The sequence below is a fragment of the Leptopilina heterotoma genome, unplaced genomic scaffold, assembly GCF_015476425.1.
Source record: "Leptopilina heterotoma isolate Lh14 unplaced genomic scaffold, ASM1547642v1 Lhet_54, whole genome shotgun sequence".
Taxonomy (NCBI): Eukaryota; Metazoa; Arthropoda; class Insecta; order Hymenoptera; family Figitidae; genus Leptopilina; species Leptopilina heterotoma.
The window spans coordinates 2,418,991-2,438,065 of NW_025111118.1; the positions used below are offsets into that span (position 1 = coordinate 2,418,991).

The 19,075-nt window shown below is 21.1% G+C and overlaps 2 protein-coding genes across 7 annotated transcripts in view; one reads left to right on the top strand and one right to left on the bottom strand.

Moving 5' to 3' along the window:
• Positions 1-19,075, top strand: part of LOC122508511 (3-phosphoinositide-dependent protein kinase 1) — a 49,039-nt gene that overhangs the window by 4,775 nt on the left and 25,189 nt on the right. For all 4 annotated transcript variants that reach the window (XM_043621919.1, XM_043621920.1, XM_043621921.1 and 1 more), the window contains exon 2: positions 6,945-6,974. Coding sequence is in view for 1 of the 4 variants with exons in the window: in XM_043621918.1 (XP_043477853.1) it covers positions 6,945-6,974 (30 nt within the window). In the remaining 3 variants the exon portion in view is untranslated. The remainder of the gene's footprint in view (positions 1-6,944; positions 6,975-19,075) is intronic.
• The window catches only part of LOC122508515, a 32,596-nt gene that overhangs the window by 3,825 nt on the left and 9,696 nt on the right, over positions 1-19,075 (bottom strand). The window contains exon 1 of one of the 3 annotated variants that reach the window (XM_043621926.1): positions 18,744-18,997. The exons of 1 other annotated variant lie outside the window; for it this stretch is intronic. The gene's annotated coding sequence lies outside the window, so the exon portion shown is untranslated. Of the gene's footprint in view, positions 1-3,682; positions 3,764-18,743; positions 18,998-19,075 lie in introns of those variants that run through there. One more of the 3 variants, XM_043621928.1, reaches the window with a different exon arrangement.

The window sequence follows — 19,075 nt, forward strand, 5'->3', positions numbered from 1 at the left end:
TTAGGATGCACTGACCTAATTATTCTGAACCGCGATTATTTTGATATTTAATTCATATAGAGAGAGGAAATGGCCTGAATATAGAGGAAAATGTCAAATCTTTTTTCAGAGGAATTCGCAGAGAATCTGTTAAGCAGAATTAAAAGATTAGTAGGTCATTTGAAAGAGGGGGGGATTAAATAAAGTTTTCTCGGTTTTTTTTTCTTCGTATATATGTACATTGTATAAACAATGCATACTTTCAAGTAAAATTTAAATTCACATTAAAGGAATGTTGTTTTTTTTCGCCCCCTCCGAGAAAGTGAGTTTCTAATTACGAAAATCATTAAAAGGAGCATGTAAACAGCACGAAAGTTATTAAGAATTTAATTAAGAATATATTGAGAAAACTGAAAATCATGTCCTAATATAGAAAACAGATTTTAAATACACTTGAGAAAAATTTAATTGGTTCAATCAATCAACCAATTACGTTTCTATTGTCCAGATAAATATTTACTTGAATCAGATAATTTTTATTTAAAAGAAATAAATTTTTTTTTTAATCACAAAATTTCAGAATTGATAATTTATTTCTGAAAATAATATTGAATTCTCCAAAATTTCAATGAAAAATCTTCAAAAGTTATCCTTGAATAATTTTTGTTTGACAATTAATTAATTTAATAATTAATTTCATTACATTTTTTTTAGATAACAAATTTTTAAGAATTTTAATTGCAAATTTTGAAAATAAATAAATTATTAAAAAATTTTATTAAAAAATCTTTACAGAAAAATTTAAAAGCAAAAATAAACAACATTAATTATACGAAAAATTGTTTTTGAATCAATTTTTTTAGATAATTAAATTTTCAAAGTAAAATTAAAAAGTTTTTAAATAATTGAAATTCTGCAAAATGTTTATGAAAATAAATTGAATTTTTTTCCAAGTTTTTCATTAAAATTTTCTGTAAAAACAAATTTTTAAGAATTTTAATTGCAAATGTCAAAAATAAATAAATTCTCAAAAAATTTTAATAAATAATCTTCAAAGAAAAATTTAAAAACAAAAATAAATAAAATTAATTATTTAAAAGTTATGTTTTTGATTAATCTTTTTAAATAATAAAATTTACGAAACTAAATAATTTTTGAAGTTTTTAAATATTTAAAATTTTATAAAATTTTATTGAAAATAATTTTTTTAAGTAATTTCATTGAAATTTTCGAATATAAAAATTAATAAAATTAATTCAAAATTAATTTTTTAATAATTTTTTTATATAATTAAATTTTTGAAATATATAATTGAAAAATTTAAAATTAGTTGAAATAATTCAAATAAATTGTACCTACAATTTTTTATAAAAGAATTTTTAAAGATAAATTGAAGTTAAAAAAATTATGATAAAAAATTCAAAGAATTAATTTTTTTTAAATATTGTAATTTAATCTTTAGAAAGTAATTGTTTTTTTAGTATTTTTAATTAAATGTTTTCGAAAGTACAAATATCCACAAATAATAATTACATTAAACTGGTTTAAAAATCTAGCTTTTTATAGAATTATTATATAAAACATTGAATTTTTCTGTTTAAATAATTGAACTTTCGAAGAACATATTTGAAAATCTTTTAAAAATAACTGAGAAGAATTTTAGTTAAAAAATTTAGAAAATAATTTAAGTTTGAATGAATTACAGTTATTATTTTTATAAATAATTAAATCACAAAAGATTTGAAATTGAAATTTAAAAAATTTGAATTCCTATGAAAAAATGGATAACATGTATTTAAATATTTTATTTAACAAAATTATTGAATATTATTTAAATAATTAAATTTAGAAATCAGTGAAAGGTCAGGGAAAAACGAAATGAAATTTTTGTGACAACACTGTATAAAATAATCAACTTTTTCGATTCTTTTTCGTAATTTTAATCGACTAAAACGACTTTTTTGTCCTGGAAAAACCTTGGTATCTAATTATTTTTAGAATGAATCGCAGGATAATTTTTAGAGACAGAAAGAAAATCGAAATTCTATTTGGAAATCAGGAAATGACAAAATCAAATTTTTGTGACAGCAAATTTGTATCTGGATGGTATGTGAGATAAAAGAGATTTAAAAAAATCCTTTGAAACTTTTAGACTAAAAAAATTTTTGATTTTAAAATTTCTATAAAATTTTTTACTATTTATAATACTGCACTGAAAAAAAAATTTACTTGATTCAAATATATCCGATTACACTTGTCTACTATCAAAAAAATATTTACTTGAATCGAATAATTTTTATTTAAATCAAACAAATTTGAAGCTATAATTTATTCGAACCATTTAGTTCGAATAATTATCAGTATTCGAAGCAAATAGCATTTAATTGATTTAAATTTAAAAATTATTTGATGCAAATATTTATTTACTTGCTTGCATAAAATAATTTCTATATTTAAATCAAATAAACTGTATTGGTATATCAATTAGTATTGGTACCAAATACCAAAAGATTGAAGCAAATAACATTTAATTTACTTGAATAAAAATTATTCGATTCTAGGAAATATTTATTTTATAGACAAACATAATCGTTTATTGGAATAAAAAAAATCTTTTTCAAAGAAAAAGATCATTCAAAAGAAAGATTCAATTAAAAAGATTAAATTCCCCACTATTGTTGCGATTACAATCAAATACATAAGGCATTTTTTAAAAAATATAATATTCAGAGAAATTAAGAATATCTAGAATCATTTCATCATTTCATCATCATTTCAATTTCATATTAAGGCCCTGTTCCTTATATAGGCCGTTTCCTTTAAAAACACATTTACTTAAATTTCATTTAATGCTTTATGGATAAGAATAAAAATTTAAACTAGGTCGAAGTATTTTTTATTTTTATATTTGACAAATATTATATATATACGTATTTTTAGAAAGATCTATTCTTATTTTTACGCATATTATGCTTTATGTTGCCGTATCATTTTGTATTTCATTTCATCTTTGAATTTCTAAATATTTTTCTGACTAACAAGTATTATTTTGATTTTGAAAATATTTAAAAAATTTTTCCTACCTAACATTTTCGTAACATTTATTTTTAGAGAAATTTTCCATTTCAAAACAATTTTTTTTTTTCTTTATATATAGGATAATTTAACAATTTTGAAAATTGTCAACATATCTGCTATTTTTGTGAAATTATTTTTAAAAATTGTCTCATTCATCTAAAATTTAAAGAAAAATTTTATTTGATTCAAATAATTTTTATTAATTTTAATTTATTTAATTTTAAATAAATTTGAACCAATAATTTTATTTTGCTATTATAATATTATAATATAAAATTATACAATTTCTATTCCGAGCAAATACAATTTAATCGATTTAGATAAAAATTAATTTGATTCGAGTAATATTTATTTAATAATATAGACAAAATTATTATTTAAATTCAAAAAAATCATACACTGAAGAAAAAATTTATTTAAATATATAAATAAATTTTTTCTTGAGTTTTTTAACAAAAGAAACTTTTTTAATTAATTTAACTTTAGTATTTTTTTTTTTATTGAGAATATAAAAATTGGGTTTGCAATATTGCGTTAGATGAGAAAACTATTGAATAATATAAAATATTTGTGGTATTGATAAAGATGATTAAAAATAAGATACATAAAGTGGGATAAATTGTACCTATATCGATCGCCCTAGTTGGTGTATGCACTTACAGTATGCAATCCTATAGAAGCCCATGCAGTGTCTAGGTTAGTTTTTATTCTTGCACTATTTACAGCGTATATTTCCTATGCATATATATAATCACAATTCACGTGAATTGTAAATATAACAATTAAGCAATCGGTTTCCTTTAATTAAACATTTTTCCGGATAACTCATGCATTTTCCATTTCTTGTTATTTCTATTTTTATTTTACATCGAATTTTTTTTTTGTAACTGCGTACAAAATTTTATTTATCATAATATTGTACAATATTGTGTAATATTTTATTTATTATAATATAAATAAACAAAATATAATATCGTATTTATTATTTTATAATACTGTATTCATTATAATATTTAAATGTTCTACATAAATATCTCTGAAGTTTTGAACGATCAACGTTTTTTCTCATACTTTATTCAAATTTGAGTTTCAATTAAAAAATAATTTTTTTCTAAATTAAAAAATTTTTAACTAAATAAATATTCAATTTTTTTTTATTTCTTATTTCATTTCCAGTGATTTCTTAAAAATATTAAAAGAAAAAAAATTTAAATTCCTTCATTTGAACATTGAAAAAATTTATAAAAATAAATTTTGCAATTATTCTTTATAATTAATTACTGATTTATTATTTAAATAAATTTTATTTAATTAATACTGATATTTTATTTAATATAAATAATATTTTTATTAATTAATAGTTTCATTAAAAGTTTCCATTAATTGTTTCATTAAAAATATTTCTTTCTTTATTCACAAATAAATATTTTATTTTTATTTATTCAACAGTAATTTTTGAGTTTTTTAGAAATATTTAAACAAACAAAAAATTATAATTCGTTCATTTGAATGTTTAAAATAATTTAGAAAATTATTATTCGTAACTACTATTATTTTATTAATGCTGATATTTTGTTTAATATAAAAAATATTTTCATTGATTAATAGTTTTTATTAAGTGTATTTGAACCATTATGACGTCACAGTTTTAGAACATATGCTTTACACAAACTGTGACGTTATAATGGTTCAAGTGGCCTTAAAAAACAATTTTTTCTAATTTAAATAATTCTTGACTAAATAAATATTGACTTTATTTTATTTTTCACTTTATTTTCAGTTATTTTTTTGGAAAATATTTAAGTGGATTTGAACTATTATGACGTCACAATTTGTGCAAAGCATGTGTTCTAAAAGCTGTGACGTCATCATAGTTCAAATTCCCTTAAACAAATAAAAATTTATTGTAATTATTATGAATTACTATTGATATTTTATTTATATAAAAATATTTTTTTTTTAATTTTCATTACTTAATAGTTTTATTAGAAAATAATTGTTTTCTAAATCAAAAATATTCTTATAATTACATAAATATTTAATTATTAATTTATTTTTTAATTTATTTTCTGTAATTTTTTCTAATTTAAACAGAAGAAAATTATTCTATTATTTAAATACAAAAGTAAATAATTGATTGAGAAATTGAATATTGCTGAAAATTGAATTTTTATAACGTATTTTATCAAAATTAAAAAAAATAATTTGTATTCTTGCGACGAATTTTATCAAAAATTTTTAAGGGCATTTGAACCATTATGACGTCACAATTTGTGCAAAGCACGTGTTCTAAAATTGTGACGTCATAATGGTTCAAATACCCTTAAATAATTGAAATTTTTTAAACCATTTGTTATTAAGAACTTTGAGGGTAATTAAATTCGTTTGAGGAAAATAATTGTCTACAATTATTGTATTGAATATAAAAAATTATTATATAAACGAATTTTATCGAAATTATTAAAAACAATTGATTTCTCTCGGAGAATTTTATAAAAATATTTTTAAATAGTAATTTTCTTTCAAAATTTTTATAAATATTGTGCGTTTGAAATAATTGAACTTTTGGGAAAATGTAATTATCTATAAAAATAATTGATTTTTTGCAAAGGATTTTCTTGAAATTTTTTTTAAATAATTGAATTCTTTTGTGAAATTTCTTTCAAAAAATTTATGAAAATTTTATTTCAAATAATTGAATTCTTGGGAAAATTTGATTATTTATAACAATAATTGAATTTTTGCGAAAATTTTATAACTTATAAAATTAATTGAATTTTTCAAAGAATGTTCTTGAACTTTTTTTTAAATAATTGAATTCTTTTGTGAAATTTCTTTCGAAAATTTTTTATAAAAATTGTATTTCAAATAATTGAATTTTTGGGAAAATTTTATTTTTTATAAAAGTAATGGAATTTTTGCAAAGAATTTTCTTGAAATTTTTTTTTAATAATAGAATTCTTTTTGAAATTTTCTTTCAAAAATTTTATGAAAATTTGTTTTCCAAATAATTGAATTTTTGGTTAAATTTTCATTATTTATAAAAATAATTGGATTTTTGCAACGAATTATCTTGTAATTTTTTTTTTAATGTGTAATTGAATTCTTTTGTAAAATTTCTTTCAAAAATTTTATGAAAATTCTTTTCCAAATAATTGAATTTTTGGGAAAATTTCATTATTTATAAAAATAATTGAATTTTTGCAACAAATTTTCTTGAAATTTTTTTTAAATAATTGAATTCATCTGTGAAATTTCTTTCAAAAATTTTATGAAAATTGTATTTCAAATAAATGAATTCTTGGGAAAATTTTATTATTTATAAAAATAATTGAATTTTATGCAAAGAATTTTCTTGAAATTTTTTTTTAAATAATATAATTCTTTTGTGAAATTTCTTTCAAAAATTTTATGAAAATTGTATTTGAAATAATTAAATTTTTGGGAAAATTTGATTATTTATAAAAAATAATTGAATTTTTGTGAAAATTTTATTACTTATAAAATTAATTGAATTTTTGCAAAGAATTTTCTAGAAATTTTTTTAAATAATTAAATTCTTTTTTGAACTTTTATGAAAATAGTCTAGGTAGCTATATTGAAAATAATTGAATTGTAACCTAGAATTAAATAAATATTTAATTTAATTTATTTCTCATTTTATTTTCTGTAATTTTGTCTAATGTAAACAGAAGAAAATTATAATTAGTTAATTATTATAAATAGTTAATTAAATTAATATATTAATATTATTATTAATATATTATTATAACTTAACACAGTTTTATATAAACTGAACAGAATATAATTTTCAATGCCCCGAGAAAAATTATCTTATATTTATGTGCGTCTATATAATCTTAAATTACTTTTTCTTTTTGTTGTAGATCTTGAGAGGAACGTTCTTCACACTTCAGGTAAAGTTATTAAAATATTGTCATTATTCATGAGAAAACATGAAAGTAGAAGGCCTCTCTCATTCACAACCAATTTTTCCTTTCAACTCTCTTTGAGTTGAAAATTGAAAATAGGTACAAATTACCATAAATAAAATAGACATGGTCCCGGAAGAAGCAGGTCGCGTGCATTCACGTTGCCCTATTTCATTTATTTTAATTTCACACATACCTATAAATACATATTTCTCCCTTTAAAAAATAAATATATGAATGAATTGGGGGGGAAAGTGATATTGTACATTTCATGCCTTCTACTTTCATTTCAAAATTTTAAATTCAAATATTCAAATAATATAATTGAAATTCAATCGCATTTTTGCAATTTTTTTATATACAAAAACTCTTCTATTTCTCCATCTGCGCGAAATGATGCAATTTTTCCGAATTAAAACAAATAATATGCACTAGCAAAAAGCCTTTAGAAATTTTTTTTTTTGTATTTAAAATATAAGAGAAAAATACTTAATGAAACTAAAAATAATGTTTCTAAAAGTGTATAAATAATTCTAAAGTTGATTTCTGATCCACTATAAGCGATGTGCCGTTATGAGACCGCATTCTTTCGAGTCTTGCATGCGCAACGCCACGCAGATTGTTACATCCCTGTTTTTCTTTTTTGTCTTTTTTTAAATTCCTCGCGAGTGATTGTTGTTGCTTCAGCCATTTTATGATAGTTTCGATTTATTAAAATCATATTCCATTGAATCATTTTCTACTGATTGATAAACAAGTTCAATACCGTGAAGTCATCCATTTAAGATTATTATATATATATAATAATGAGTCGCATACACATTTATACAAATATTTCAGCGATAATTCTCAGCTTTTATATGTGTCACGCAATTTTCTAGAAAAACAGATGAAGAAAACAATTTGTTACGATCAGTCATTCTTGTTCTCAATTTAAATTGTTGTAATGCCACTTGGTCCTAAGACAAATAAATAAACGTGCGAGTGTTGGTAGGTGTGTGTATATATATATATATATAGTAGTGAATATATATATAACATCCGCTTGCTATATATATACATATAAGATATTTATCTTGGCTAAGAGAAAGTCGACAGACTATCTCAGACTATCTCGCGACAGCGAATGTATTACGACACTAATAACTATGACGTCAAAGGGCTGCAATGGCATTTTCTTCATTAAATTTAAATCTACAGTTTTTTTTTTCGCGACATGAAAAACAAATATATTCTTGTTTTTATTTTTTATTTTTATCTTATTTACACATTGAAGTGTATAAAACCATTTTGCTGAAATTATGAAAATAAAAGCATCAAAATCAATTTTGCGATAAGATTACGCGCATATTAGTCAATTAAGTTGACAAAATAATAAGTGACTCGGTGTAAAAAAATGTGTCTCATTTATTATGAATTTGTCCTCTTAAGCAATATTTTTATTTATTAGCTATTTATTACTTTTGCGTGATTATGAAAATTATTATGAAAATTATTATTAAAAAATTATTTAAAAATTATTAAAAAATTGTTAAAAAATTATTAAAAAATTATTAAAAAATTATTAAAAAATTATTATGAAAAAATTGTATTCTTAATTTAAGAATAAATCTCGGTTTCTATTTTAGAAAAAAATACTCTTAGTGTTGGAATAAAGGCTTCGCACTCGATAATTAATTTTAAAAAAGTAGCAATATAAGTAGCTTTATGAATATGAAAAAGTAGTATCGACAAATTAAACTTGACTAATAAAAAACTCGTTTTAGTCGATTCGCAAAAATTCGATTTAATATAACTCAAACTTTTTCCTTATTTCAAGCAAAAATATTTTTTTTTCTAATATCCTATAGGATAAGAAAAAAAAGAAAACAAAATTTGGAAAATAATTTTTCTAGAGTTAAATTATTTTCCAAATTCAAAAATAGGATTATATTTAAAAAATAATATTTAAAAAAGTAAAAAAATAAAATAAAATTCTTTAGAATATAAAATTTATTTCAATTAAATTTGACGAAAATCTTCAATTAATTGCAAATTTAATTCAATCTTTTAAATATAACAACCTTTTCTATCAAAATTCAATCATTTTTTTAGAATTAAATAAAATTATTCAAAACTTTAATAATTTTTTTAAAAAATAATTTAAAACTTTTGAAATTTAATTATTATTTCTGTAAATTCAAATTACAACGCTTCTATAATATTCAATTTTTATCTACAATTTCATCAGAAATTCATTTATATCAATTCTTGTTAGAAAATTTTACGAGAATTTCTATTCTTTAAATACAAAAGTAAATAATTAATTGGAAAATTTAATATTCCTGGAATAGCAGGTAAAAAATTACACGAATACATTTCTTAAAAGTTACATCTGAATTTTTACAACGTATTTTATCAAAATTAAAAAAAAAATAATTTGAATTCTTACGACAAATTTTATTAAAAATTTTTAAATAATTGACATTTTTTAAACAATTTTTTATTAAGAATGTTGAAGGTAATTAAATTCGTTTGAAAAAAATAATCGCCTACAATTATTGTATTGAATATAAAAAAATTCTTATAAACAAATTTTATCGCAATTATTAAAAACAATTGATTTCTCTCGGAGAGTTTTATAAAAAAAATTTTTAATAGTAATTTTCTTTCACAAATTTTATGAAAATTGTATTTCAAATAATTGAACTTTTGGAAAAGTTTTATTATTTATAAAAATAATAATTGAATATTTGCAAAGAATTTTCTTGAAATTTTTTTTAAATAATAGAATTTTTTGTAGAATTCCTTTCAAAAATTTTATGAAAATTTGTATTTCAAATAATTGAATTTTTGGGAAAATGTGATTATTTATAAAAATAATTGAATTTTTTTGAAAATTTTATTACTTATATAAAAATAATTGAATTCTTCCAAAGAATTTTCTTCAAATTTTTTTTTTTTGAAATAATTGAATTCTTTTATGAAATTTCTTTCAAAAATTTTATGAAAATTGTATTTCAAATAATAATTGAATTTTTTTGAAAATTTTATTACTTATATAAAAATAATTGAATTTTTGCAAAGAATTTTCTTGAAATTTTTGTTTGAAATAATTGAATTCTTTTATGAAATTTCTTTCAAAAAATTTTATGAAAATTGAATTTTAAATAATTGAACTTTTGGGAAAATTTTATTATTTATAAAAAAAAATTGATTTTTGTGAAAATTTTATTTATAAATATAATTGAATTTTTGCAATTGATTTTCTTGAAATTTTTTTTAAATAATTGAATTCTTTTGTGAAATTTCGTTCAAAATTTTTATAAAAATTCTTTTTCAAATAATTGAATTTTTGGGAAAATTTTATTATTTATAAAAATAATTGATTTTTTGCAACTGATTTTCTTGGAATTTTTTTTTAAATATTGAATTCCTTTGTGAAATTTCTTTAAAAAATCATACAAAAATTGTATTTCAGATAATTGAATTTTTGGAAAAATTTGATTATTTATAAAAATACTTAATAGAATTTTCTTGAAATTTGTTTAAATAATTAATAATTTTATAAATTTTTTTTAAAGAAATTTTATAATAATACTATAGCTACTGAAAATAATTGAATTGTCTGCGTAGAATTGTATTATTTGGAAAAATAATGAACTTTTGACAAAAAAATATTCTTAAAATATTTTTTTGAAAATAATTAAATTTTTTTGAAAGAATTTTATAAAATTATTGTTGAAGAATAATTTTTATATTTTAATTATTAGCGGATTTAAAGTGTAAATTCTAAAAAGAAAAAAGAAATGAAAAAGTATCTTTTAATGTCACATTTCTAAAGAAAAAAGTATCCAAATAGTAGCAAAAGAAGTAAATAGTAGGTTTTAGATGAGTGCGAAGCCTTTGAATATTATTATTTTTAAATATGATTCTATATGTTTTAAATTATTAAAATTAGTAATTCTTAAATTTATAACACAAAAGAGAAAATCTTCAAACAAACAAATTCTAATAAAACTGCGTTAAAAATGCTGTAAAAGAAATCTTATTTTAAGAGAAAAATCTGTTTAAAAAAAATCTTATTTTAAGATAAGAAAACCTTAAGACAAACCTTAAGATTTAATTACCAATAAGGTTTGCCTTTTGCAGATGATAAATTACTGCGCAGGAATTTAAATTTAACTCTCCATTTAAGTCCGGAATTTGACTGTCAAACATTTCTATACATTGGATAAATATTGCGACTTTATCATTCTTTCTCGATCACTTATATAAAAGTTTCCCTGATTCAGATATTATGTAGTCGCAATAATACATCAACTGATAAACTCATTTTATATTTCGAAATTATTTAAAACGCAATTTTCTGTGGTATAAATACGATACAAAACCAATAATTATTGCCCAGTGGTAATAATGAAATAATTAAATCGAAATGGCAATGAAAATTTAAAAATAGAATTTCGTTTGAAAGACGAAAATTTTGGATTAAAAACATTTTCTTTGATCGCAAATATTATTAGCCATAAAAAAAATGTATTTCTAAGATTTTTCACTTCATAAAAGCCAGACATATTTCACATGAAACTGACCCACACGTGTATACTTTAAACGCTTACACATCTCTTTGTAAGCAGAAACTGGCATAGTTACACTAACTGTAAAACTGTACATGCCGGAAGTTTTTCATTATTTATATTTTTATGCTGATCATGCAGTGAGCGCGTTATTTTCTCATTATGGTACTTATTTTTCCCCTGGTTATATTGTATTTATATCTAATCAACTTATTTATTTTGGTATTAGGATTATTTTTTCTTTTCTATGTTTATTGGAAAAGAATGTAATTTTGTAATAGGAAAAAATTTATTTGGATCAAATGACAAATTAGTTTTCTATTATCAAGTAAATATTTACTTGAATTCGAATAATATTTACTTGAATCCAAAAATTTTTCTTTACCTCTAATAATTTTTATTTACATCAAGGAATTTATAGATTAATAAAAAAAAATTATCTATTAAGGATCCCAGGGCTCGAACTAGGTCCGAAAATTCTGTAAAGGTCCGTAAATTTGCTTCAAGTTCGTAAAATTCAGTTTTTTTTAAAAAAAGGTCTGCAATTTGAAAGAAAAAGGACAAAAAGTTCGTAAATTATACGATATAATTTGGAGAATTTTAGAGAAATTACAAATGATTGTAGAAATTCAATTATTTTCAATAGTAATAAAATTCTTCCTAAAAATTCAATTTTTTCAAAACTTTTTAAAAATTCTCCTTAAAATTTCAATTATTTTTAGAAATAATAAAATTCTTCTTCGAAATTCAATTATTTTCACAAATTTTAATAAAATTCTTGGACACAATTTCAATTATTTTCAAAAATTTTCCTCAATTCAAAGATTTTTAATATTTACTATTTAAATCAAATTTTCCAAAAGAATTCAATTATTTAAAAAAATTTTTAATAAAATTCAACGTAAACAATTAATTATTTCCAAAAAATAATAAAAAAAAATTTCACAGGAATTAAATTATTTACAAAAGTAATAAAATTCTTCGGAGAAATTCAACTATATGTTCAAAAATTCTCAAAATTTCAATTATTTTTAGAAATAATAAAATTTTTCTTCGAAATTCAATTATTTTCGCAAATTTTAATAAAATTCATGGACAAAATTTCAATTATTTTCAAAAATTCTCCTCAATTCAATGATTTTTTAATATTTACTATTTTAATCAAACTTTCCAAACGAATTCAATTATTTAAAAAAAATTTAATAAAATTCAACGCAAACATTTCATTATAATTCCATAAAATTATAAAAATTTCACAGAAATTAAATTATTTACAAATTTTTTTAAAGATTTCTTCTAAATAATTCAATTATTTTCATAAATTTTTGAAAATTCTCTTCAAAATTTCAATTATTTTTAGAAATAATAAAATTCTTCTTCGACATTCAATTATTTTCACAAATTTCAATAAAATTCTTGGACAAAATTTCAAATATTTCCAAAAATTTCCCTTAATTCAATAATTTTTAATATTTTACTATTTTAATCAAATTTTCTAAAAGAATTCAATTATTTAAAAAAAAATTTTAATAAAATTCAACGCAAACATTTAATTATTTCTATAAAATAATAAAAATTTCAGAGGAATTTAATTATTTAAAAAAATAATAAAATTCTTCGGAAAAATTCAATTATGTTCAAAATTTTTTTTCAATTCTACTCAAAATTTCAATTATGTTTAGAAATAATAAAATTTTTTTCGAAATTCAATTATTTTCACAAATTTCAATAAAATTCTTGATCAAAATTTCAATTATTTAAAAAAAATTTAATAAAATTCAACGCAAACATTTAATTATTTCCATAAAATAATAAAAATTTCACAGGAATTCAATTGTTTACAACTTTTTTTTTATAGATTTCTTCTAAATAATTTAATAATTTTTATAAATAATAAAATTTTTTAGGGATTCAATTATTTTCGTAAATAAAATTTTTTTAGGAATTTAATTATTTTTATAAATAATAAAACTCAATGCTGAATTTTAATACAATTTTAATCGAATTCCTCGAAAAGTATAATTATTCTTAAAACTTTTATTAAAATTCGTCGAAAGAATTCAATTGTTTAAAAATATTTTTGATAAAATACTTTATGATGATTAAATTTTAAAAAATATTCAATTATTTATTCAATAAAATTATTTTCAAAATTGTCAAAGAACTTTTTCGAAAATTATTAAAAATAATTGATTTAGAAGAATTTATTTTTGTTACAAATTCTTGGAAATAATAATTGAATTAAAATGATGAAAATAATTTTGAAGGAGTTACAGTAATAATATTCTTATAATATAAAATAATGATTTTATTACTGGGCCATCTTTACTATACCTATAAAAGTTTTTAAATATAAATACTTTTAATAATTTGATATCCTTAAAAAAGCTGAATAATAATAGTAATAATAATAATAATAATAATAATAATAATAATAATAATAATAATAATAATAATAATAATAATAATAATAACAATAACAATAGTAAGAAAAATAATAATAATAATAATAATAATAATAATAATAATAGTAATAACAATAGTAATAATAATAATAAAAAGAAGTATAAATAAATATTGACGAACTCAATGAAAAATTTGATTTCACAATAAACGCAAAATTGATTTCTATTCAAAGAGCGAGTGAAAAATGAAAATCTAATTTAACGATATTTCTTGGAAGGTCCTTGCTAATTTGAGCTGTTTTGATGCATTTATAAAGTAGTGGCAGCAGCAGCAGGCATCTGACTCACATGCATGTGACTACACGGAACTGATTTCAGGTCAATGATGTTGAGCAGTAAGATTTCGAAAGCAGATAGTCGCAAGAAATCTATATTGTAAACATCACGTGTCCCTATAACCATAGTGCACTTTACAAATTCGTAATGCATAATATTATAATGTTCGAATTAGATAACTAAATAAATATATTTACACATATACGTAGAAAATTGGCTTTCCTGGCAATATCTAATAATAACTGCATCATCCTATAAAGATCATTTTTATGCCGACGCTAATAAAAATGTTTCATTTTTCGCGCCAATATATGATGACTAAGTTCTTTTTTATCGTTATAATTTCATTTAATTTTTAGTTTTTTAAGTGTATTTTTTATTTTTTATTATTATTATCTATTCCTATTTCAGTATTTAATTTTTTTTTAAACATTATAGTATTTTTCAGTTTCTTCGGTGTTTTTTCTCCAAATTTTTCATTATTTTTCAAATTTCAAGGGTTTTTTTAAAAAACTTCTTAGAATTTTTTTTTGTTTTTTCAGTGAATTTTTCAATTTTTTTCAGTATTTTTGAGTTTTTCAGTGTATTTTTCAATCTTTTTAGTAATATTCAAAAGTTTTCTTTTTCGTTGTTTTTCCAATTTCTTCAGCATTTTTAAAAATTTTGAGGATATTTTTCCATCTCTTTAGTATTTTTTCAGTTTTTCAGTGTATTTTTCTCAACACCTTTTTTAGTTTTTTCAGTGTATTTTTCAAATTTTTTTTAGTATTTTTGAATCTTAGTATGTATTTAATATCAAGGGTATTTTTCAATCTTTTTAGTATTTTTCACTTTATCAGTGTATTTTTTAATTTCTTTAGTATTTTTGACTTTTTAAGGGTATTTTTTAATCTATTTACTATTTTATGTCAGTTTTTCAGTGTACTCTTAAATTTCTTTAGCATTTTTAAGATTTTAAAGATATTTTTCAATCTTTTTAGTATTTTTTCAGTTTTTCAATGTATTTTTCAATTTCTTCAATATTTTTGAGATTTTAAGAGAATTTTTTAATCCTTTTAGTATTTTTTCAATATCTTCAGAATTTTTTACTTTTTAAACTGTATTTTTAATTTTTTTAAATATTATTCAGTTCCTTCAGTGTATTTTTCAATATTTTTTAGTATTATTGAGATTTTAAGGGTGTTTTTCAATTTTTTTTAGTATTTTTCTGTTATTTAGTTTATTTTTTAATTTCTTTAGTATTTTTGATTTTTTTAGGGTATTTTAAAATCTTTTTAGTATTTTTTGTCATTTTTTAAGTGTATTCTTCAATTTCTTCACCATTTTGGAGATTTTAAGGGAATTTTTAAATCTTTTTAGTATTTTTTCCGTTTTTTAGTGTATTTTTCAATTTTTTTAGTATTTTCAAGATTTGAAGGGTATTTTTAATCTTTCTATAGTTTTTGTCAATTTTTTAGTGTATTTTTCAATTTTTTTTTTGTATTTTTGAGGTTTTAAGAGTATTTTTTAATCTTTTTAGTATTTTTCAGTTCTTCTAGTGTATTTTTCAATTTTTTTTTGTATTTTTGAGATTTTAAGGGTGTTTTTCAATTTTTTTTAGTATTTTTCTGTTTTTTAGTGTATTTTTTAATTTCTTCAGTATTTTTGAGTTTTTTAGGGTATTTTTAAATCTTTTTTGTATTTTTTCAGTGTATTTTTCAATATCTTCAGCATTTTTAGGGTTCCGTACCCGGTAGGAACCCTATTGGAACGGTTACAAAAATGACCATGTACCCCCCCCCCTAGAACTCACAGTTTTACACCTAGAGAGCTAAAAATTGGTACACGTATGTATTTTCACGCGTAGATTACAGGAAAAATATAGCGAACGTGATTGGGATTGATCTTCATAGAGTTTTCGTCGAAAAACATCAAATTTTGGCCATTTTTCGCAAAAAAAGGCATGTACCCCCCCCCTAGCGCTCACAGTTTTTTACCTAGAAAGTTGAAAATTGGTATGCATATGTATTTTCAAAAATGGATTAAAGGAAAAATATAGCGAACACATTTAGTATTGATCTTTATTCTGTTTTTATCGAAAAAGTCAAAAATTTTGAAAATTTCGAAAAAAATGCATGTACCCCCCCCCTGGCGCCCACAGTTTTTTATCTGAAGAGCTGAAAATTGGCATACTTATTCGTTTTTACGCATAGATTACAGGAAAAATATAGCGGAAGTGATTAGAATTGATCTTCATGATGTTTTCATCGAAAAACTAAAATCTCTTTTTGAAAGCTCGAAAATTCTTGAACCGTTGCTGGTTCTCTCAATTCTTAATCTAGTGGACTGTCGCTATACATTTTTATTTATTTTTTCGTGTAGATTGCAAAAAACCTACAGAAAAAATTATTGGAATTCATCTTCATATTTTTTTTTGCGAAAAACTAAAAAAAATTTTCGTTTTAAAAAAAAAAGTGTGTACCCCCCCCCTTGGTTTTCACAATTCTTGGCCTATTGGACTGCAGTTTTGCTTATTTTATGTATTTTCGTCAGTAGATTTCAGGAAAAATATAGCGAACCTGATTGGATTTGATCTTCATATTTTTTTCATCAAAAAACTTAAAGTTTTTAAAAATTTCGTCAAAAAAGCGTTTATTTCACCCTAGCACTCACAGTTTTTTACCTAAAGAGCTGAAAATTGGTACACTTTTGTATTTTCACGTGTAGATTACAGGTAAAATATAGTGGAAATGATTAGAATTGATCTTCATTGCGTTTTGAGCGAAAACCTAAATTTTTTTTTCCAATTTTTGATAATAATTATACCTATGCTAGTTCTCTCAATTCTTAGTCTAGTGGACTGGCGTTATACATTTTTATTTATTTTTTCGTGTAGATTTCAACAAACATACAGAGAAAATTATTGGAGTTCATCTTCATATTTTTTTTCGAAAAACTAAAATTTTTTTTCGTTTTAGAAAAAAAAGTGTGTACTCCCCCTTTGGTTTTCACAATTCTTGGCCTATTGGACTATATTTTTGCTTATTTTATGAATTTTCATATGTAGATTTCAGGAAAAATACACCGAACATGATTGAATTTTATCTTCATATTTTTTTCAGTGAAAAAGTCAAAGTTTTTAAAAATTTCGTCAAAAATGCGTGTTATTTACTATAGCGCCCACAGTTTTTTACCTGAAGAGATGAAAATTGGTATACTTATGTATTTTTACGCGTAGATTACAGGAAAAATATAGCGGAAGTGTTTAGAATTGATATTCATGGTGTTTTCATCGAAAAACTGAAATCTCTTTTTGCAAGCTCGAAAATACTTTCACCCTTGCTGGTTCTCGCAATTTTATGGAGGGTACGGAACCCTAGGTTTTAGTACGAGTTCTACTCGCACTTGTCCGGTTTTTTTTTTAGTTTTTTAAGTGTATATTTAAATTTTTTGTAGTATTTTTGAGATTTTAAGGGTATTTTTAATTTTTTTAAGTATTTCTCAGTTTTTCAATGTATTTTTAAAATTTCTTTAGTAATTTTCAGTTTTTAAGGGATTTTTTAATCTGTTTATATTTTTTGGCAGATTTTTAGTGTATTTTTCAATTTCTTTAGTATTTTTGAGGTTTTAAGAGTATTTTTTAATCTTTTTACAATTTTTTGACAGTTTTTCATTGTATTCTTTAATTTCTTCAGTATTTGGAGGTTATGAGTTTTTCTTGAGACTATCAAATTGAGACAAAAAACCTATCAAAAGTGTTGCGAAGCAACGAATTGATACGTTTTTTTTGTCTCAGTTTGATATCCTTAGAAAAACTGTGGCTATACTAGTTTCAAATAATTTTTTGGAATATTTGAAAAAGTTAAATAGTCCTTTAGTTATTTTTTTGTCAGAAAAATTTTTAAATCAGAATGAATTTGAATGATTCTGAAGTTTGGACGTTCAAAACAAACATATTTTTCTTACATCTTTCAATTCACTTCTATAACTTAAATTTATCAAATTGCAACGTATTGATACCAAAAATGTGGATCTCAATATACAAAATATGGATTTAAAGAAAAATTTTAACCCAGTTCAATTTGCATTATTTTTAATTTATAAAATTCTTGAAAAATACTCGAACAAAAAAGAATACTCCATTCGTTCTTTAATATACTTTAAGTTTAAAAATGATTTATAGAACTTATTTATAGTAATTATTTATAGAATATACATCATTATTATCAATATTTGAATACCTAATTACCGCGATAAAAATTCTACAAGATTTATATATATATACTCTTTTTCATGTATAATAAGTTTCGTAAATGAAAATAAAAGATAAACCTTTCTGACATACACATGAAATAAAAATATCAATTACATATGGCATTCTTGTTTCGTGTATAAGTGAAAAGAAAATTCTTATTCCACGTGTCGCGGCTTGGCGCCGAGTGTGTAGTCATTGAAGATATATTCTGCGCGTTTACCGTTTGCTTATTTTGAAGCCAACGAGGGATCGAGTTCACGAAGTCTAGACATCAGTTCCTAAGATATCACCCACTAAACTATAAAGATAAACTGTGCACACACAGTGTAAATGTAGAGTATCTTGATTATAATGAATATCAAAGTAATTTTACCGAATAGAAACACAACAATCTATTTGTGTCTCTATATATATAAAAATAGTTTAAACATTTTCAAGTGTTGAGTTGTCAACGCACAATGCAGACATGGCACTCCCTCGCGCCTCCTCTCGAGACTCTATATACCATGGCGTAGGTGTGCACTTTCGTTTAAGGCAAAACTAACTTGCATT